The 24,436-nt window shown below is 38.3% G+C and overlaps 1 protein-coding gene across 1 annotated transcript in view; it reads right to left on the bottom strand.

The window, feature by feature from the left end:
* The window catches only part of kalrna (kalirin RhoGEF kinase a), a 203,067-nt gene that overhangs the window by 49,723 nt on the left and 128,908 nt on the right, over positions 1-24,436 (bottom strand). Inside the window, exons 33-35 of the mRNA XM_079822059.1 lie at positions 8,275-8,540; positions 3,052-3,195; positions 90-185 (exon numbers count right to left, since the gene is read on the bottom strand). Of these exons, the coding sequence (XP_079678185.1) occupies positions 90-185; positions 3,052-3,195; positions 8,275-8,540 (506 nt within the window). The remainder of the gene's footprint in view (positions 1-89; positions 186-3,051; positions 3,196-8,274; positions 8,541-24,436) is intronic.

Below are 24,436 nucleotides of genomic sequence, written 5' to 3' on the forward strand. Positions count from 1 at the left end.
AAAACAGAAAGGAAAAGAGGAAAACCATTAGCCGATCAAATCATCCTGCTTGCGCCAGGAGAGCAAAGCGGGTTCAGTGGCACACTTACCATCTTAGTTTTGACCAGTTTTTCTATAGCACTGACAAGCTCAGCAGCACTGGGGACGTCAGCCGAGCTCTGCCGTGAAGCCAGCAGCACAGACGACTACATGACAGCAGGAGGAGAGAGACATTAGCAGGAGGAAAGAACAGAACAGGAAGAGCTCAGGACAGCCAGTTTATCAAGCTTTGGTTTGGGGAGAAGAGAAGCAAAGGCTGTGCAAATCTCACACCTGAACATGCCACACATTTCACCGCCAAATCAAAAGGAAAATCAACCAATTATTTTTTGCTTAAAGAAAATGGGGCCTACTTTTATGACCATTACAATTCTTCCATGGTGATATTATTTTCAGGACAATTAAAAATGTCTTTTTTTATGTATATCATGTGTAAATCATGATTTATTGGATAAACTACAGTTTAAAAGATTGGGGTCTGTAAGATTGTTTCATGTTTTGAAAGAAGTCTCTTATGTTCACAGAGGCTGCATTGATTTGATCAAATATACAGTAAAAACACTAATATTGTAAAATATTATGACAATTTAAATGAACTGTTTTCTATTTGAATATATTTTATAAACTTTCAAACTTCAAAAGAACAGCATTTCATAATAATAATAATAATAATAATAATAAAGTAAAGTAAAATAAAAATAAAACAATAAAAAATTAAGATAAAATAAAAATATAAAACAAAACAAAATATAAAATAAAATACAATAAAACAAAACCATAAAATAGAATACAAATTTATAATAATAAAGTAAAGTAAAATAAAACAATAAATAAAAAATATATGTAATAAAATATAAAAAAAAATTAATTTAATAAAAGTAAAATCAAAAGTAAAGTTAAGTAAAAGTAAAAAAAAAAAAAAGTAAAGTAAAGGTAATATAAAAAATACAATAAAAATAACAGAAAAATATGAAAAATAAAATGGAGTAACTTGCATTTGATGGGAAATGGGAAATTGTCATAATATTCAATGATTTCACAAGGCAAAAAATCATAATGGTCCTAAAACGGTCTTCAATTTCTTTATGAAAAACTTTTTCCTTTTGATTTCAGCTGGGGGGAAATAAGGCTATTTGTGAGATTCACCCTGTCAGCCAGCTATGGGTCGTAAACACATTACTGCTGCAGTCGCAAGGCACAGCGTGTAAAAGAGCCAGAGCTGACTGGAACAGTAAAAGTTTCACAACTACATCATTTAAGCTTCATTGCAACAATAGGGTGGATTTGTGGTTAGTTGACTGTGAGACAGGGAGCCTCCACCCAAGCAGTTATGGGCGACGTTGACATCAGGGAGGAAAAACTGTTAGTAAAGCCACTGTGTGTGTGTGTGTGTGAATATGAGGGAGGCAGGTGTAGATAGTTATGAACACATGATGAGTGACAGTATTTAATGAATCCACCTCTCCATGTTAAAAGGATAGTTCACCCAAATATGAAAACTGTCATCATTTATTCACCCTCATGTCCTTCCAAACTCATAAGACTTTCGTGATTTCTGTCCCTCCACTGACAGCTACACAATTACTATGATGCTTCAAAAAGTTCATAAAGAGATCGTAAAACAAATACATATGAATTTAACGGTTTATTCCAAATTTTCTGAAGAGACGCGATCGCTTTATATGATGAAGAGATTTATTTAGGCTTTTGGGTAACACTAGTTTAGGGACAAATTCTCACTATTAGTTTCATATTCGCATGACATTCCTAGTATATTGTCTGTTTATTAGTTCTTATAAAGCACATATTAATGCCTTATTCAGCATGACCTTATTCTACATCCCTTAATTCTACCCAATACCTAAACTTAACAACTAGTTTACTAACTATTATTAAGCAGTAGGAGTTTATTAAGGCAAAAGTTGTAGTTAATAGTGAGAACTGGACCCTAATATAAAGTGTGTCCAGCTTTTATTCTCATCAACTCACATACAGTATCAGTTATAGTAAACAGAAGCTCAAGCATGCTTGCTTAACATGCGAGAACCAATGAGGTTCATTCTCGTGTTACGCAGCACGTTTGAGCTTCAGCAAGAACCAATGAGGTTCATTCTCGTGTAACATAGCAAGTTTGAGCTTCTGCAAGAACCAATGGGGTTCATTCTTTTGTTACGCAGCACGTTTGAGCTTCAGCAAGAACCAATGAGGTTCATTCTTGTGTAACATAGCAAGTTTGAGCTTCTGCAAGAACCAATGGGGTTCATTCTTTTGTTACGCAGCACGTTTGAGCTTCAGCAAGAACCAATGAGGTTCATTCTTGTGTAACATAGCAAGTTTGAGCTTCTGCAAGAACCAATGAGGTTCATTCTCGTGTTACGCAGCACGTTTGAGCTTCTGCAAGAACCAATGAGGTTCATTCTCGTGTTACGCAGCACGTTTGAGCTTCTGCAAGAACCAATGAGGTTCATTCTCGTGTTACGCAGCACGTTTGAGCTTCAGCAAGAACCAATGATGTTCATTCTCGTGTTACGTAGCACGTTTGAGCTTCTGCAAGAACCAATGAGGTTCATTCTCGTGTTACGCAGCACGTTTGAGCTTCTGCAAGAACCAATGAGGTTTGTTCTTGCGCGTCATATACAGTTGAGCTTCTGTTTATGATTGCTAATCATAATGTTCATATGTGAATAAAAGCCTAAATTCAATCTGTTCATCATTTAAAGCAATCAAGTAAAAAAATTTGGACTCATATGGTTTTGTTTTACAATCTTTTATGAACTTTTTTCAGCTTCAAAGCGGTAGTTGAGTAGCTGTCAATGGAGAGACAGAAATCTTTCAGATTTCATTTAAAATATCTTCATTCATGTTTCGAAGACGAATAAAAGCCTTACAGATTTGCAACAACATGAGAGTGAGTAACTAATTACTTTTGTTTCATTTTTGGGTGAACTATCCCTTTAATAACCTATGACATCACTCTCTCATAGCTCCGCCCCCACTGTTCTGTCTGTGTACCTTCTCTTCCTGAGCAGAAGGGTCTTTGATGATCTCCATTGGAGGAGGGAGGGGAGTGTGTGACTCGTCTTCAGGCTCTTCCTCCCCTCCACTGTGCATTCCTGATGAAGATTTGGAGAGTGTTCCCTCTTCTTTACGCACTCGCTGAAAACACAAGAACAAGTCATTACGCAAATTTACAGTGCATGTTGAAATGACATTCACATCACATCCCAGTTAAATTCAGTGTATCGCCTTGTGAAAAGTAGTGTGCTTAAACGTATTTAATGTGCAATTGTAGTGTAATTAATGCTATTAAAATATATAAATATATTTTAATTTACCATAAATTACACACACTTTAACCATATTTCAAAGACAACAGAAGAAGTAATTAAATGACATATTCTTGACATGTACTTTAAGTTCTATTACGTGGATCAAAATTTTATTGTAAATAACATACAATTAAATGCTCTAAACTACATTCAGATCACACTTAAGTATATATATATATATATAGGCTATATATATATATAGGCTATATATATATATAGGCTATATATATATATATAGGCTATATATATATATATATATATATATATATATATATATATATATATATATATATATATATATATATATATATATATATATATATATATATATATATATATATATTTGTATTATTATTTTTTAATTAAGTATGTTATTTCAGTATTAGCAATCAATTAAAAAAAAATGTATGCTAAAATGTACTTTGACACAAGGGTCAACCTGCTAATGGCTAATGTGGCTAATGTAAACAGAATGTAACCAGAAGTATTGTCAGACATGAATAATACCTCAAACTGTATGGCTTGTGCGCATTAAGTGATGAATAATCACAATATAAAACCAAGACCATGCGTTGTGGCACAGAGATTTGCATAGTTAAGCACCCCTTAAAATCTAGTAAATAAATCTAAAATATAGAACAATCATTGATCATTGTTACTATATATATATATATATATATATATATATATATATATCAGTGATGCGCGGGTCAATGTATAAACAACCCGCACCCGACCGACGTTTTCAACTAACCCGCCCGCAACTCGGACCGCAAAAAAGAAGAAGAAAATATTGTACCCGACCCGCTTCCTGACCCGCATTTTTTAAAAGTAGTAAATGCTCATCGTAGCTCATTGGGCCATTGAGAAAATGTTTCAGGCCCTGACGTGGAGCTCAGAGGTGCAGCAGCGAGAGCAGGAAGTTCTTGAGGCGGCCCATCATTTTCCATTTCAGCTCCAGATGCATATTATTGATGAACGCGATGTTTATGTTTCGACCCGGCTTGAAGAATTCATCAGCCCACATTTGGAAAACATTTGGAAAAGTGTGAAAGCCCTTAGGAGCGCAAACTGTTATTTTTCTGAATGCTGTATGATATAGCCTAGTGTTATGTAATACAGGCTTGATTTATTCATTTATTTCGTTTAATTTTCTTAACAATTAAGATGCTGCATGTGTTTATCCAGTCTAATCGAAGTGTGCGTCTCTCCCCCGACTTTCCCAACAAAAATCCCGCCCCCTCTCAGAAAATACATAAAACTGACTTTAAATGCGTTTAAAAGTAGCCTATTAAAATGGTACAATGGCATTGCTCAGTTCAACGTTTTGGGAAATCGGGCATTTTGTCCCGCGTCAGCATTTATTCAAAAGTTAATAACGCTCAACATTCAAAAGGTAAATAAGGATTTATTGACGATCCGACCGACCGTGACCCGAATATCATTAAAAATATTTTTGGATGACTCGTAACCGCGGGTAACCGCGGGTGGCCGCGGGCACCCGCTCATTTTGGATCAACCCGCGCATCACTGATATATATATATATATATATATATATATATATATATATATATATATATATATATATATATATATATATATATATATATATATATATATATATATATATATATATATATATATATATATATATATATATATATATATATATATATATATATATATATATATATATATAGAGAGAGAGAGAGAGAGAGAGAGAGAGAGAACACTGTTGTGATATGAAATTTCATAAAAAAAACTATAAACAACACAAGACAATGAATTACAGTGATATCACCTAACAAAATGCGTTCAACTGTGATGAAATGACAGTAATGCACATCCTCAAGTGTTTTACTGCTTTATTATTTGACTTCTATTGCTCATGTTTAAATGCTCTGAAATTATTGTTGAAGAATTTGCTGTTGCTCTGGAAGACAGCAGGCATGGTTAATATGGACCATTGTGGTGGGGTTCACATACCCTGCTTCAGAAATACAGAGGCCCTTTTGTACCAGAACATTATATGGCACACAGCTTTAAAAAGTCAGGCTAATCATCACCCTCCGATCTGAACGGCTGCTGCCGGGGCCATAGCAGCCCTTTAATACGCCACTTATACAGCACACAGAACAAGAGGGCTACTTTTCTCTCTATGGTCATGGTTGCGTAAAAAAACAAAACAGTGATGGGGTTATTAAACACTCTGACGTAAAACTGCTGTCCACCGTCACCACATGCTGTTAGACAAGATGTAAAATTACACCAATAAACCTTTTTTGGGGAATTCTTATGACAATGTAAAAATATTCTGAATAAGAATAAACAAATGTACACAAACTATGGATTGAACTCAGTCTGTCCTGCCTTCACTGATAAAAACCTGGATTTATGTAACAGCTGTCCCCGTGTTATTGATTGGGCTTAAATGAAAAAGCCACAAAAAAAATAAAAAAAAAATAAGATTTTCATTTTCCAGCTCCCCTAGACTTAAACAGTTGAGTTTTACTGTTTTCGAATCCATTCAGCCGATCTCCGGGTCTGGCGGTAGCACTTTTAGCATAGCTTAGCATAGATTATTGAATCTGATTAGACCGTTAGCATCTCGCTCAAAAAAATGACCAAAGAGTTTCAATAGACCGATGGAAATGAAAAGGAACGATATGGCTAGGAACTATAGTGTAATTTTCAGGCGCAGTGTAATATCATTGCACTGCTGCACCCATGGTACGGCAGCAAAGCTCCTTGATTATTACGCAGGAATGAGATTAGCTATAGTTCCTAGCCATATCGGCCTAGAAAATTGCATAGAAACTTTTCATTTTCTGTTGGTCTTAGTACACGATGTAACTACAGAAGAGTCAAGTTTTAAATAGGAAAAATATTGAAACTCTTTGGTCATTTTTGAGCGAGATGCTAACGGTCTAATCAGATTCAATTATCTATGCTAAGCTATGCTAAAAGTGCTACCACCAGACCCGAAGATCGGCTGAATGGATGCGAAAACTAAAACTCAACTGAGTCTATTTTCAAAAAAAGTGGCGTGTTCCTTTAAAAATGAATAACTTTGTAATTTAAAGCCATTAAAACTTTTTATTTCCATTGTGTTCTGCTAAAAGACTCCATGAAATGGTATAAGCATTTTTATCTTTGAAAAAGTGTTGATATACAGTATTTCATACTGGGAGTTGAGATGAAACAGTGGGGCTTGCAACTTTATGAACTATAAAATTGTTAAACCTAAAAATAAATAAAAAATCACGGGGTCTTTAATGCTGAATTAACAAACAAATGGCAAAAAAGGATAAGATAAAAATTCTGGTCTGACTGTGTAAGAACTACAGAACAACAAACAGTACAAATCACCATCATGGTTTTGTAGACACATACCATGGTAATATATCAAAGTATTGTTTGAAGAACCTTGGAATACCATGGTATACAAATATGGTAGGACACAACGGGGCTAAAGGCGCACCTTTGTGTGTGTCTTTAGAAAAATGTGCTTTTCACTACTCCCAAAGTGTATGATTGGAGAAAAAAAAAGAAGTTTGAATTGAACAATAATGGAGCAACAGAAATATACTGCAATTAAAATGTGTTAATATAAAAATATCTATAAAAAAATACGGAAACGATTATTTTAAAAAGTAAAGATTCTGAAAGCATAGAAGGAGATCCCATATTTATTGCATGATCATTCGAATATACTACTGGGTTTCTACTGATACAAAGCTTAATGCTAATCGCTGAAGTCACCCTTTAAAAATGAAAATCATCCCATGATTTACTCACCCTCAAGCCTTCCTGTGTGTATATGACATTCTTCTTTCATACAAATACAATCGGAGTTATATTAAAAAATGTCCTGGCTCTTCCAAGCTTTATAATGGCAGTGAAGGGTAAATGAAAAAAAAAGCACATCCATCCATTCTAAAAGTACTCCACACGACTCTGGGGGGTTAATAAAGGCCTTCTGAAGTGAAGCGATGCATTTTTATAATAGTAGTAGTAGTAGTAGTACTTTATTGATCCCAGTTGGGAAATTAAATTATTGTAATAAATATATCCATATTTAACTCTTTATAGCCTAAAATAACTAGCTCCAATAGAGCAAAACAAAATACCAGTCACAAATTATAAGTCTAAAACGAGAATTTTTTAAGAGAAATGTCGGAGGATTTCGATATAAGAGAAGAAGGGCTTGAGTTTGTTGCCCAGCACTATTTGTCTGACCCGCGAGAGCCGTCAAAGCTTACGCTACTTCTACATCCTGTCATACATCATGTCAGGAGTTATTCTTTTGGCGTAAGTCGACTTGTGTAGGCTGTAGTTATTTTAGGCTATAAAGATTTAAATATGGATATTTTATGGATATATTTATCACTTAAATTCAAAGGGCCTTTATTAACCCCCCGGAGCCATGTGAAGTGATTTTAGAATGGATGGATGCGCTTTTTTGACCTTCAAAATGTACCATTCACCGCCATTATAAAGCTTGGAAGAGCAAGGGCATTTTTTAATATAACTCCGATTGTGTTCATCTGAAAAAAGAAAGTCATATACACCTATGATGGCTTGAGGGTGAGTAAATTATGGGATTTTTGGGCGAACTATCCCTTTAAATCTACAATTTAAAAAAATATTAGATCAAATTAGCGCAAAATTAACTTTGCGTTGCTTCCCACGTTTGCGTCAAAAATCAGGCAAATTTCTACGTGCAGCTTGAAAAGTTTTTGTGCCATCTAGTGGTTTAGAGGAAAATAAAATCACAATTGCCTCTAGCCCCATTGTACCCTAACCATTTTGGACCATAGAACTACCATTTCATTCAATCAGCCAGATCTAAACTTTTCCTCAAGGTGGCATGAAAAGGGAATAATTTACAGTAAATTGAAATACCTCTTCCAGGGTGTCATCCTGTAGTTCGGGTGGCCCCAGGTCAATGCTCTTACGTCCATCGCGTTTTTGCTTCTGTTTGCTAGGAATCTTCTTGATGTTGCTGCCATGACTGAGACGCCGGACAGGACTGGTCAACCATTTCTTCAGTGTATTCCCAGATCGCTTGGGTCCAGGAGAGCTACTCTGCAGGGAGTTCAGGGATGGCTGTGGCTGCAGTGTGGTCACGGACTCTGTCTTCCCTTCAGGACCGCTAACTGCATAGTTTTCTGTAGGACAAAGAGAGAATGAATGTAAAGATCACGACAGGGGAAGACCAGACCTAAAATAATTTTAAAGGAATATTCCATGTTAAATACAGATGAAAGGTTAAGTGTGCAATGTCTGCATCACTGGCATCACTAAATGGAATTGCAAAAATAATAGAGGATTCTCAAACACTCCACCCATCAGCCCAATAATCAGCCAGACAGTCCCAACCCAACCACACACCTCTGGTTGATACATTGGGATACATAAAAAAACAGAACAAAGCCACAGTTTACACTTTTCAGGGAACTTACACACAATGGACAGCATCTGTGGCATGCTGTTGATTACCACAGACAATATTCCACAGACTTGCCCCTCAGGGAAAAAAAAACATAAAATACATTTACAGTCATGAACTTACTATGGAAGTCTAACTGACAATGCATCCATGTGGGTTCTTTAGTAAACATGTTTATTGAGTTATGTTGTTAAATGTCCTTTCGTGGTGGGACTACTTTTCTAGCTGGGGGAACTTTTGCTTATGCATTACTGATGTAGGTTGGTCATATATCATCAACACATTACTCCTCTCATTGGCACTTTCTTCACCACATTTAATCAGGCTTGGGTATCCCAACTCCAAAAATTCACACATACTATACAATTGGAATGGTTTCCTCCTATTCTCATTCAAAAACACTTGAACGAGTTGTGTTCAATCAGGTCTCATATTTCCTCTCACAGAAAAAAAAGTCCAACTTCAAGGCTTCAAAAGAGAACATTGAATGGAGACTCTTGCGAGAGCTGCCTCAAGTTCTCCTAGATCTCCTAGCCTTCGACACCAGACTACCAGATACTTGTGTATATCATCTTGACCCTTGGTTTCTTGGAAGCTGCACTCCACTGGTTTCGGGACCTAACTGTAGATCCTTCTCTACTCTCCTATCTCTGAGAGAAGGGGTGTTTAAATTACATCAACCTTTCCAGAGGGGTGCCTCAGGGTTCTGTGTTTGGCCCTCTTCTCTTCTCAATATGGACAGAAACCCTGAGACCTATCATTTAGTTTCTATTATTTTTTGTAGTAATCAAAGATGCTGTCCACAGAGCTTAAGTTGTATCTGGAATATTCCTTTAACAGTCACCAACATGTTTATGGAGTTGTTACGCTGTTAAATGTCCTTTTGTGGTGAGACTACTTTTCTAGGTGGGGGAACTTCTGCTTATGCATTACTGATGTAAGTTGGTCATATATCATCAACACATTAGTCCTCACTGACACTTTCTTCACCACATTTAATCAGGCTTGTGTATCCCTACCCCAAAAATTCACACATACTACACAAACGGAATGGTCTCTTCCCATTCAAAACACTTGAATGAGTTCAATCAGGTCTCATATTTCCTCTAACAGAAAAAAAAATCCAACTTCAAGACTTCAAAAGAGGACATTGAATGGAGACTACAATCCATAACTGAAGCTCTGTTGCTGGCAAGAGCTGCCTCCAAATCATCAGTTCTCCTAGCCTTCGACATCAGACTACCAGATACTCCAGTATATCATCTTGACTCTTAGTTTCTTGGAAGCTGCACTACACTGGTTTCGGGACCTACTAGTAGATCCTTATCTTCGCTCCTATCTTGGAGAGAAGTGGTGTTTAAATTACATCACTTTTCCAGTGGGGTGCCTCAGGGTTCTGTGTTTAGCCCTCTTCTCTTCTCAATATGCTCAGAAACCCTGCGACCTATCGTCCAGGGTTCTATTACTTTTTTGTAGTAATCAAAGATGCTGTCCACAGAGCTTAAACGGTTAGTTCACCCAAAAATTTAAATTCTGATCCCCATATAGACAGCAACGTTATTACCACTTTCAAGGCCCAGAAAGGTATTAAAGACATTGTTAAAATAGTCCTTGTTAAAATTATATCTGGAATATTCCTTTAATGGTCACTAAAATGCTCAGTCAGTAAAACAGGACAAGAGCCAAATGTTTCAAATCCAACACCAGCTCAACAATACTGACCAACTTCTGTAAACGGGATAACAAATATTATAATTCACTGGAAATAATGACAAGCACATTTTTAGATCAGAACTGACAAACATCTATAGTGTCACAGTACTGCTATTCTCTTCTGATGTACACACACACACACACACACACACACACACACACACACACACACACACACACACACACACACACACACACACACACACACACACACACACACACACACACACACACACACACACACACACACACACACACACACACACACACACACACACACACACACACACACACACACACAAACACACAAACACACAAACACACACAAACACACACAAACAAACACACACAAACACACACACACACACACACACACACAGATATTGATCACCTTCCACAAATGTAAACCACACACACCTAACACCCAAGTTAATGTTCTTCTGGTGTAGAAACTCAAACAGACATTACCCACACTAGACAAAGTGAAGTGACGTGAAGGCCAAGTATAAACTCAGAATATGTCGTCTGCATTTGACCCATCTAAGTTGGTGAGTAGTGAACACATGGACACACACACACACACACACACACACACACACACACACACACGGCAAACTGTGGACAAATCGTTTCCTGCCGGTATTGAGAATCGAACCCACAACCTTTGGGTTACCAGTCTGACTTTATAACCATTAGACCACAACTGGCACCAAAAAAGCACATTACATCTGACTCTTTGACCTTGTAACCAAGTTAAACGATATCGCTATAGCATTAAAAATTATATTGTAACAGAAAAATAGCCTTTTCTGCTGTTATGCTGAGCAAGCAGGTTAAAAGATTTGATTGGTACACACCGAATCATAATAATGATTGACTTCAATGCCTTAAGCAAATTTTCATAAACTCTTCTCTCTAACCATGTTGGGAAAACAAACAAACAAAAACATTTACAGTACACACGGTGACGGTTACAATTAGGTACAAATCAAATCAAATATAATCCATCAGATTTCTGCTTAGGAAAGTATAATATGTTAGTTACCATACAGGTATCTGCTAATATAAGCAGCTTTTAAATGATTGGTATCCGCACAGCGCTGTAATATAAAATGTTGACATTTCAAACTAATTTGCATGATATCTCATTGAGGCATCACTGAAAATATTCTATGTATTTTTTTCTCTCTTGCACTTACAGACCCTGATTCATGATAAGATCAAGTACCATTACCAGCAGAAGAACTTGTTCACCAAACGTCCAGTGTGTTGATGACATCTGTGTGTGTGTGTGTGTTGACTACAGGCTTTAATGGCTGACTGATTAGAGGAAGTGACCTTGTTAGAGTTGATCATAAAGCCTGTGACGAAAACATACGCACACTGATACTGCAGAAATCACAGCCGTCTCAACTGAGCACCGAGCTGTCAGAGTCCTGAACACGCTCTTTGATAGTGTTCTGTGTCTGGTACACGAGTAAGCAGTTCATAAGAACCAGCCATCACAGGAGTGTGTTTCTGGCCTCAGCGTGTGATGGAGTGTGTCCCGGTCGAGTGCTGCAGTGCTTTTTGAAGAGCGAACCTGCGTAACAAACAGACTGACTGACGACAACGTCTTGTGTGCGAGTGATTATGTGTGGAGTGAAGAGAGGGTATGATGAGAACAGTCATTAAGCACTGCCCTTTACACACACACACACACACATGCTTCTCCTGCTGCTGCCCCAGTAGGCCGGGAGAGAGAGACAGACAGACAGAGAGTGTTCTTTGTTCTTTTAAGTGGTCACATCAGAAAACAGCATCTGGATCATATGACTAATTTTACTACAAACCAAAACTAACTCCCAGGAACTCCTATTGACATCCATCAGATTTGTTGACCGGGAACAAACAAACACACTTGCAGAACTCCGTTGCTGCTCCAGAAACACAAACTGCATCCACTGTTTGCTTAACGCTGGGTTATTTGCGAAGCTGAACAAAGTTATCTTTCCCTCACAACCAGAAACACACCCCATATTATCTGTTTCTGTTGCGGAAAAGTTAATTAATACTTTTGTATTTTCCCGCATTGATTATTGCAATGCTCTTCTGGCTGGGGTCTCTAAAAGTACCTTCAATAAATTACAGTCAGTGCAAAATTCGGCTGCTAGAATTCTCACAAGGACCAGGACTAGCGAACACATGCACTGGCTTCCTGTCAGGTTTCGGATAAATTTTAAAATTCTCATGCTGACTTACAAGGTCCTTCCAACTGTTTACATGCCTAGACGAGACCTCCGCTCCTCTGATTCAGGCCTTTTAGTTGTTCCCTCTACCCGTCTACGCTCTATGGGTGACCGGGCCACGAACGAAACTCGTTGATGCGCTCTTTCTCTCGCTCGGGTTGATGTGCGCACGCACTCTTCCGGGAGAAGTGCCCATACAAGCAATTTGCCCTTTATGACGTCATACAGGGCCATACTCAAAAAAACCTTTCTGAAACTTGTTAGAAACCTGAAGTGTATTTGGCACAGAAATAGGACTGTCACGATAACTACTTTTGTCTCACGATATATCGTCCCAGAAATAATTGCGATAAACGATATTATTGACATTTTAAGACTATTTTATCCCACTGAATATATAATCCTAATATAACAGCATAATAATGCAAGTAGACCTACACACTTTCAAATGACAACCTTTAAATTCTTTAGATCATGGAAATTAAGGGTAAAAAAAATATGATCCTAAATAAAAAAAATAAAAAAATGTAATAAATAGTAAATGAACATTTTCACTTGTGAAATGGCTTTAACACTCGTCATTCTGCGTTGACATTTATATGTGCAGCGGAACAGGGGATTGCGGCTTTGAAATCCAGTCAATTTGGGCTTATTCTTCCAAACTGTCAGTAGTTGTCAGGAAAACACTATAACGCCTCAAATGGCACCTTTTTTCCACCTGTCGATAACCGCTCTGTGTATGAAGGAACTGCCCACTTTCGCCTCCGTCACTGAAAAAATACAAGATGACAGCACAATCGAGTAAAATGTTGGTGACATTCATTATCATGTAAACATAATGGGCGATATATTGCATCACAAAATGTTTTACGTCCAACTCGTATTTTTTTATTTTGCCCATGTTTGGTGAAGTGAATGAAGTGACGTGTGGCCAAGTATAGTGACCCACTTGGAATTTATGCTCTGCATTTAACCCATCCAAGTGCACACACACACAGTAGTGAACACACACACACACACACCGTGAACACACACCCAGAGCAGTGGGCAGCCCAGGGAGCAGTTGAGGGTTCGGTGCCTTGCTCAAGGGTATCACCTCAGTCATGGTATTGAGGGTGGAGGGCTCTAGAGCGCTAGTTATTCACTCCCCCCACCGACAATTCCTGCCGGACCTGAGACTCAAACCCACAATCTTCGGGTTACAAGTCCGACTCTCTAACCATTAGGCCACGACTGCCCCATAAATCACTGATCCCACCGCTGCCAGCTGCCACTTCACTCACTTCACTTCACTAAACATGGCCAAAAAAAACTAGTTGGACGTATGATAGAGTATTTCTGTGCCAAATATACTTCAGGATTCTAACAAGTTACGGAAAGTCTAGCATGAGAATCAACTCTTTAACAGTGTAAATAAGTCAGAATGCATGAAATAGCATTAGACTCCCTTTAAATGGTTTACATGTCATAAGCATAAGTCTGACCTTCAATGATGAAAGTGATGTGAACAATTCAAACGGAAGAAATGCATGCTCTTTCCTCCCCCCCCCCCCCCCCCCCCATTTCATTAAACACATATGTGAAATATTTCTTGCATTAAGCCACCAAAACTAAAATATGAGGAAGAAAAGGTCAAAAGTCTCTTCAAGGTTTTGTGAGAAATGCAGTTTCAAGAGACAATAATGACTGTCATCATACAGGTGTATGATGTTGCCATATGCAAGTTTAGATTCTGTATTTAATTCAGTTTCATGGCCGGTACATTTTATTAAGTGCACCTGACATTGGAATGTGTCATGTGAAGGATTTCAGGAATTAAACATTTAATTAACTTACTGACGCTGACAACAAATATTAAAACAATGTCCTTATTGCATTGCTTTCCATTCTTACAGCTCAGAAAGTCTGACAATAGCAAATGTTTTCCAGATTATTATATATAAGTGCATAATCATAATAAATGACAATGGGATTTCAAACAGTGTAAGAAGAATAACAAATATGCAACGTTAGTGTCAGAACACTGCTGTCATTATAAATCACCAACTGTGACATCACTTCCTTCATGTTCTGTTCTGTTACACACAGGTTCTTCACTGGCCTATTGAAACTCATTCCAGTGGATCAGTGCAGTAAAAATACCACACATGGCTTCTTTTGAGGGGCTGTGTGGCACAGCAACTCCTCTGAAAGACACAGAGAGGGGAAAAACTGACCTAACACGTATTCAAGATACCTCATTCACACTTCTTCAAAGTGTTTCCATTTAAAACCTGTTCATAAACTTAAAATATGTCACCGGCTTTGATATTTTGCATCTAATGCAGTGCCATTAAGACATGTCCAAATTCTTGAGGCCACTGTGTCTTATTTGTACACATTTAACACAATTCACGATGACTCAGAGGTCCTAGTGACTGATACTCCCTTCTCATACTCTGCATACTTTTCATAAAACGTCTGAAAGCGATAATGTCATGGTCTTTAATTTGAGATAAGACCATGAAACAAACAACTAGAACAACACTTGAATGTACTATGATTTATACTGTAAAACTGTCAGTTCTGTCCTGGATGCTGGTTACAGCTGTGCTTTCAGCATTTCAGCAAGGCAAAAAAAAACCCTACTTTATATATTATCAGCATGATATAAAACACCTGTTCACTCGCTACTGTGTGTAGCTCTGCATAGTACTAACAGAGACCAACTATAAATCTAACCTTACATGTCAAGGACTGTTCCTTCTAGCAAACGGATGAAAATGTTTTTTAAATAATGTATCCTAACTTAACTTAACACGTATAGAGAACTAAGAAATGACACACTTCACTTTGGCTTTTATTCGCAACATACATGCTTTCATTCCTAAAAAATTAAAGTATGTACGTTCCATTCATAAACTGCTGATCAACTTCCTGAAACACAGAGGTGCGTGTGAGCGGTTTAGCCTTCGCCGAAGTAAGCAGGCCCTTTTTATCTGCCGTTGTGTCTTTGCTCTGACATTCCTGACTCGCTGTCAATAGAAACCCAGGCATGTATTAAAGCATGTGGCTTTCATGCAGATACTCCACAGACTGGGATTCTTCGGAGCTGGACCTGTTCTGAAATACACAGGCGCTCCAGACAGGCGGCATTCCATTCATAGGTGAGGAGTTTCACATGATTTAAACAACAACGCCTCCCGCCTCATGACACATTTCTGCTGACTGTACATTACAGACATTACTAAACTAATGTCCCAAGAGTTCAGGAAGGAGAAAAACAAGGGAATAATTCACATGTTCCCACTTTATCTCTCACAGAGCCGTCTTCAAAGCTTCCCTAAAGCTCTTCTGATGAAAAGAGGATTTGAACTAATTTGCTCTTCAAAGACTGCAGGAGACATGTTTAAACATCAGCCCTGGACAGACAAGCCAGACTGCACATTGAAAGATCCTTTTCCATAATTATGTAACACGGTGATGTACATTACACCTGCCATAATACAGAGTTAGTCAGGTACATCCTGCAAGTAACTCTGATAGTAAAATAAAAAATAAATAAATAAAAACAATCGAGCGTCTCAATAAATCATAGCTTGAACAAAATCTGGCTTGCAAGAGTGGGAGGTTTGACCAAAATCCTATAAATGACAATATGTATAATTTTGTATCACCGTTACATTATAGCTATTGTGTATGGCTATAGACAAAAAAAGGTAATTCTAAATAACCATGTTGTAATGCCTGATGTTAGAGGCTGTGGTCTAGAGGGAAGTGTCCTTGTTAGATCGCCCACCTCCCATGCCGGAGACACCGCTTTGAATCCCATTCGGAGAGGGTTGAGTAGGACCGGTTACATTTGGTGCCGTGATCCAGATGGGAGTGAGGTTTAGGGGGGTAAGTGTGACATACGTAGCCCACTAAGTGCTGTGCATGCAAACCTCAGTCTCCTGATATCAAGAGGCTTGTTAGATCGCTCACCTCCCATGCCGGAGACACCATTTTGAATTCCGCTCTGAGCGGGTTGAGTAGGACCGGTTATATTTGGTGCCGTGCCCCGAATGGGAGTGAGGTTTAGGGGGGGTGGGTGTGACATACGTAGCCCACTAAGTGCTGTGCATGCAAACCGCAGTCTCCTGATCTCAAGAGACTTATTAGATCGCTCACCTCCCATGCCGGAGACACCGTTTTGAATCCCATTCGGAGCGGGTTGAGTAGGACCGGTTACAATTTGGTGCCGTGAACCGGATGGGAGTGAGGTTTAGGGGTGTAAGTGTAACATACATAGGCCACTAAGTGCTGTGCATGCAAACCTCAGTCTCCTGATCTCAAGAGGCTTATTAGATCGCTCACCTCCCATGCCGGAGACACCGTTTTGAATTCCGCTCGGAGCTGGTTGAGAAGGAATGGTTATATTTGGTGCCGTGATCCAGATGGGAGTGAGGTTTCGGGGGGTGAGTGTGACATACAGAGGCCACTAAGTGCTGTGCATGCAAACCTCAGTCTCCTGATCTCAAGAGGCTTGTTAGTGCGCCCGCCTCCCAAGCCGGAGACACCTGTTCGAATCCCGCTCGGAGCGGGTTGAGTAGGACTGGTTACATTTGGTGCCATGACCCAGATGAAGAGTGAGGGTTAGGGGGATGTAATGAACGTAGGCCCATAAAGCCCCATACACACAGAGACATGTTTAGCTCTCTATATACAAATTTGTATCGCATCTGCATTTCTTCCAGACAGATCTGCCATTTTGGGAGCCTGAAACTGCCATTTTAAACCTGTTCTCAGAGTGGATAAATCTGAAAATGACACTCTTGCGTTTTCGTGTGCACAGCCAACCCGTATATTTTGTGAAACGATGATGTCATCACCCCATGTCTTGACCCTAGTATGACACCGCATGCATGCTCCAAATCTTCTTCTCCATTTTTAAGTGTACCTCTGTGGCAGAATTACAGTGCCACATACTGATCTGGCATGTATACTACATCAATTTGAGTTAGCATACCCGCCTCCCACGCCAGAAACCCCGGTTTGAATCCCACTCGGACCGTATCTAGCTGGGATCAGTTACACACACTGGACACATTTCGACATGTTGCACAGTATATACTGCGATAATGTCCAGTCAACTAACAACAGTCAACTTGTCAACCTTTTTGGTCTGTCAACTACTTGAAGATCACGTGACTTAAGTTGATAACCCAAACAGCATGAATCTGGTAATACAGATGTTTCTTTAAATCTCACGCACATCATCTCAGCGGGACACAGTCTCCAGTTGGCCATCATGCAACTGAAGCTGCACACACATGGAGGGTCATTTGTATAATGTAAATGCTGACTATTATTTTTTGATAACTATTTGTAGGACCCAAAACAAGATTACGCCACCATACACTCAGACCCATTTGATGGGTCCCCCTTGTAGCCCTGACTAGTCATTTAGCAAAAGCGATTAGTTTGTGTCTGGGGTACTGTGGCATATAATGGGTAAATCTCAGGGCTGACAATCAATAGGTTTCACAAGGAGTAAACCATAAACTATGACCCATTGTGTCCTCCATGAAAATCTCAGATTACCACAGGGGGATGAACCTGTAATAAGTGTAATTCAATGATGCATTCGCCCCATAATTACCATAATTACTAGATGACAACTTGAATGTTTCACTCGAAGCTGTTCTCACCCTCGCACTTGCAATTATGCATTACTGTGGCAACACTATTAACGGCAAAACTAATGTGTAATTTGAGTAATAGACAAAAGCACAATAGTAACAATCGTTATCCAAGTGCCTTTTTTACCAGGACTTTACAGTTATTCAACTCGGTCCTAACTACATTTGTCTACATGTAACTAAGGCACTGTTTACACCTGGTGATGTGTTTTGGTTGATCGGATCACAAGTAGACGAGACAGACCAATTCCTGTTTACATACGTCTCTTTTGTCCACTTTCAACCACTTCTGTCCTGATTTCTTCAAGGGTAGGGTCTATGGGTGGGTAAATGTATAGGTTTTTTCAGATCTTTAGATCTAATGAACAAAATAAGCTCATGATGGCGACGATGGTCACGGAAGAACACCCAGAGAGCATCAACTTTTGTTTCTGCTCTGACAGCCGCAAGCCCATGGCGAACACTGTGAGTGTGTGTTACAAATCAGGAATGGTGAGAGAACATTGTGCTTGGTATGCTATTCGTCTTAAAACCAAACTTGGGTCTTCAGGCGACAAAGTTTAAATCCTATCTGGCTAGCACGCTTCCCATAATGTTTCCGCATTAGGTCAGTAGACAGAGAGTAGGCGGTCTGTTTGAACACATTCGACCACATGAGCATTTACACTACGAAAGAAATCCGAATAAATGCGTTTTTTGTCAATCGACCAAAATGCAATATTAGGTTTAAACAGGGCCTATGTATGCATTTCATTTATTTTCAATCATTTTACATGCTGTGGTAAATGTAACAGGATGTGGAATGAAGCGTGCTTGAAGTGTAAAAAGTTCAAATGTCGACTTTTATCTTACAAAAATGTAATTTTATAGATAGTTTATACTCTTTATTATGCACATAAATTGACCTATGTGAACATATTTACACAGGTTTTCAGCCCTGTTTTATTTCCAGACAGTTCAAACGTTACTGTCTAGCTGTCGCAGTTGTAAGACAACAAGAACAGTCCTCCATAGGCTAGACCGTCTCATCTAACAATGCTCGCTTAAACCTTCACTGATCTCGAAAGTGTGGCCTTTGGAGTGTGCATCATTCGAAGGATGCAGCCTCTGAATTGAGACACAGCTGTAGAGATCTAATGCAAAACAGAATTTTGTGGGAGCGGATGGTGGAAGAGAGACTGAAAAAATTATCCCGCGCAAACCTGTCCAGTGTCAGGAGGTACAAGTTGGAGCGCTAAGAAAATTCAGAGTTCATAAGTTGTATTAAGAGTTCTACAAGGATGTGAATGTCGAAATCTTGTAAACATGGACATGGCGAGAATGCACCTAGAAAGGTGCAAGGTAAGCATTTCAAATTCCTTTAGTTTAAAGCTGAAAACCTATAGAAAGCAAAACCATTACTCCATAAACCATAGATTCCAAACAACCCCAGAATAATGACATTGGTGTCTTATGTGAGGACATCACCACAGAGGTTGTGTTTTGAGCCCTATTATGCTTCTGAGTTAATCAGTACGGAGAGGGAGAGAGAGAAAGGGCACTTTAGTCCACATTAGAGAGGAGGAGAGAGGTACTTCACCCTGTCGTCAACACACACACACACACCAACAAGCCTCATCTACCCATGACACAAGACAGAGTAAACATCACAGAGCACTGCAGCCCTACAGTCAATATCATTTTAAACCACAGAGATATGAAACACAAGCAAGATTAAACAAATTATGCTTCAGATCAATACCAAAAAGTATCTTTCAATAACAGTCAAAACGCACTGCACGTTGACATTGTCCAGCAGTGTCATAAGTTTCTGTAGAGTGGAATGCTAATTATAACCATTTAGATATTTAATCTAAAACCCTTTTAAAATTATTATTAACCATTTTTATGAGCGACTGTATGGAATATCTGTCTCTCATTTGTCATTTAATTTGTCTCAACGCAGGACTACGTAAATTAACTGCAAGTTGCTGCATTTGATTAAAATGATGAAAACTTGAAACACAACACCTAAAACATACAACCCAGGCTCATCGGAAAAAACGCACCTGTGGCGTCATTTATGCCAAATGACATGATGTCGTGTCGTGCACATTTCGCAACAATTTCAAAGTGCGTTCAGTTTTATCAGAAATCTGGCAACATTTTATTTGGATGGTTGTTGTATCGCAGCAGTTTAATTTCATTATCTCTAGCTGTTCATTTCAGCTGGAAACTGAAAAGTCGAGGTATGTTTATCCAATGAGCCAAAAATACACATACTTTTAAAAGAGTACTTATTACGTAAATTTACTTAAAAGAACATACTTAAGTGTTCAGTGTTCAGACACTTCATTTTCATTTAATATTAAATAACATGCATTTTAGTTTAAATTTATATCAAATGCAATTACTTGATTTTAAGAGTGGATTTCTATATGTAATTTCATAATTACTTTATGAAAGATGCATAAAATGTGCCGGCAAATGTACTGACAAGACAATAATAAACTAAAATATACTTTAATACTTTACTTTTCTATTAAACTTGGTTACTTCTATTGACACTTGTATATCATGCACTTAAATATATTTGTATTTACACATTTGTAACAAAGCTGGTATATTTAAGATTAACTTTGAACTTTAACATTTAACTTGATATGTAATATCAAATAACACACTACAATTACAAAATGTATAATAAAGTACTTTACAAGCGCTTTAGTATGCTAATACGTTTTTTAAAGCACAACAAAAGATTATTAAATTAATCAGTACATTTTAAAAAGTGCACTCCAAGTACACTTAAGTGGCTTTTCATTTCATTAATATTATGTTATCTGCAAGTATGTTTTTTTAAATATGCTTTTAAGATCAGAAATACACTTCAAGTGCACATTTAATACAACTTTTTGATAAACTAGGGATTAACAAACTAACAAAACAAGTCACACCGGTGAACTAGCTCAATGCAAAATATATACATCATATGTGTAAAGCAACTGTTGTGCAATGTACATTAGTTTTGCACAGATTAGTTCTAGAACAGCGTCTGAAACCCACCTCCCACATGACAGCAGCAGCCACATTTATCGAGAATCCAGCCACAGCAGGAGCGCACACCCTTATCACTCCTCATGACCGCTCAGGGACGCATGTCTCAACACAGAGAGATGTTCCGGGAGGACTGCACCCGCGCCACTGAGTAATTACTCTCATTCAGCCTGACTTTACATCCACAACAGAGAGAGGGAGAGAGAGAGAGAGGGCGGAGCAACAGAACTCTCATGTTTCACTTTCTGACCAGACAAAAGCCACAGTCAGTATGCTGTATGTGATAACGTGAACCCATGACAATGTGTCCAGCTGTAGCACGCTAACGGGACACTCATAGGGCCATCTCTTTTCTCTCTCTCTCTTCTTTCAAAGCACTTAAATGAGAAGCTTGTGGAAAAGAAAAACACACATTCCCATGCAGATAACGTGAGCTGAACTTGGATCAGAGAGAAAAGATTCACTGATGCTTAAAGTTCAGTTCAGAATAAATGAAGATTACATGACATTAATACGGAATGGCTGGCCAGTTTTGTCTGCAGGTTAAACTGTGTTATCAGGTGACCTGTCGCCTGCTGTATGTGTCGCAACACTGCATCGCTGGAATGACTACAGAGCAATTCAAAGAAACAATGCTTACCATACACACCTGTTTCTAAACAAAACATTTAGGTCAGAAAGATTTAAAGAACTAATAAGTGCAACAGTCATTATAGACAGTGGCCCCAAAAAGTATTTAGACATCTAAACCACATGTGGATCATGTACTAAATTGCAACGTCATCATTACAAATGTGTAATTACAATAACACAAATATGCACTTCAGTTCTACTGGCGACTGTTCACCAGTCTGTCTAATTATTAAATCAGAGTTGGGGGTCTAAACAGGCCTCACGGTTCCGGAAATGTTCAAATTGATGCATTGCAGGCAGTTATATACTTATCTATTGTCATTAGTTCTAGTTGGTGTTTGTTTTATTGTAATGCATTGTTTTTGTGTGGTACTGACATGTATTGATGCGAGACAGTTTATGTATATTTACACCTTTAAGTATCTTTTTAAAAGTGTGGCGGTTAAAGCTCAGAGCTAGTAACTAGAGGTTTGCTGGTTGATTCCCCACAATGAACTTCCACGCAAACGGCAACAGAATGCAATTATGAAACTATAGCCCGACCGATATGGGTTTTTGGGGACCAATGCCGATACCGATATTAGGAAGTATCGAAATATCGGCCGATATTATTTATGTGTATATTATAGAGCAGAACAAGCCAAAATTTTGGACACACTTTCCCATTGATGTGTCCAAACTTTTGACTGGTAATGTATAATACAGTCTGTACATAATATATTGCACATAAATACAACCAAACAAACATACAAATGAAAAACAGTTCTTTTCAGGTTTTTCATGTAGGTCTAAACTAGATTTTCAGGTACAGAAATAGTTATCAAATGTTAAATATCACTTCATAGTCCGTACTGTATAAATATAGATTAACCCTTATTAAAGTTATTCAGTCAAGAGCCGTGAGTGATTTTTTTTCCTGTCTTTTGTTATTTCGTCTTTTATGAGAAAACGCTTCCCTGCCATTGATGAGATTTTTCCGTGTTTTCACTGTTATACGGTAGGTGGCGCTATAACACATCTCCTGAACGAGTAGAGAATCTCCTGATCAAAACACAGGAAAAGAAGCAGCAGGAACGAGTGATCTCATAAGCATATGTAAAATAACACGATCATCAACAATAAACAGGAAATCAAAACAGCTCTATCTTATTGAATGAAATGTCAATAGGAGCGAGCTATAGGACTGTGAAACTTGGGGGTGTTGATGGACTCGATCTACTTCATCTATGTTTTGATCATCGTTATGAATCCAATCTGTTTGTAGTCTTTGACAAAAACGCAATTTTGCTCAAAATGTTGCTTTTTTCATGAAACTTACTTAAACTTAAAAATATTTGATATATTGCATGTTCAGATATTCACACAAGATATCCTGTGGGCCATGAAACTTGTGAAAATGACCAAAAATGTTGGTGTGACTGGCAAGTGTCAAATTTCATGTTTACGATGATACTCGACAAGACTGGCATTTTGACAAATTTGTGTGAATATTTGCGCGCTGTGAGACATGGGGGCACGCGTTCATATTGGTGGCATATCCATGGCATATACCCTGATGCCGATATATCTGCGACAGGCTCATATCGGCCGATAAAATCGGTAGACCGATAAATCGGTCGGGCTCTAGATGAAACCCAAACCCTCTGCTGCTGACCGTGAGATACATTACACTACAGGAAACATCTTGAATCAAAGTCAACTTCTAGATCAGCATCTCAGAGTACATGTGCTGGTCTGGCATGTGTCTTATTACAGAATGAAACTCAGCCCTACACACTTCAGTCTTAGCTGGATAGCACCATGAAATAGTTAAGTGCCCCTATTATGTTTTTTTCTCTCTCTAACATTCCCTTTAATGCAGTGTGCAATATAGCTGTGAAAGTAAACGTTCTGCAAAGTTGTAAAGTCGACAACGATAAATAAAGTTATCGTCTCCCAAAAGAAAGAATCGAATCTGAACCGCCTATACGAGTCGTTTGTATTTCGAATCCTAATGCGTGACTTTCACGCGTCACTAGAAATTACATATGCATTATGTTCGCCTATGTTGTACGTTCTTCGTCCACAAACTACTTGACCCACCCTCAAATCTTGGAGTTCAACGGGATTTGTAAAACGCTTGATCTGGACAGATGGGTCAGTTCTCAGTTTATTTGGACCGGCTGCTCCTCAGAATTACAACCTGTAAGTATTATTAATCATTAATGTATACATTTTCTACCGGGTGTTCAAAATACGTAGTTTTTTTTGATATTGTGTAAGTTTCTGGCTAACGCACGTTATTACGGTCTTAATGAAATACTCAGCTGTGGGCGACTATTACCTAAAACTGTGTCTATAAATGC

This window comes from Gobio gobio (assembly GCF_949357685.1).
Source record: "Gobio gobio genome assembly, chromosome: 7".
Taxonomy (NCBI): Eukaryota; Metazoa; Chordata; class Actinopteri; order Cypriniformes; family Gobionidae; genus Gobio; species Gobio gobio.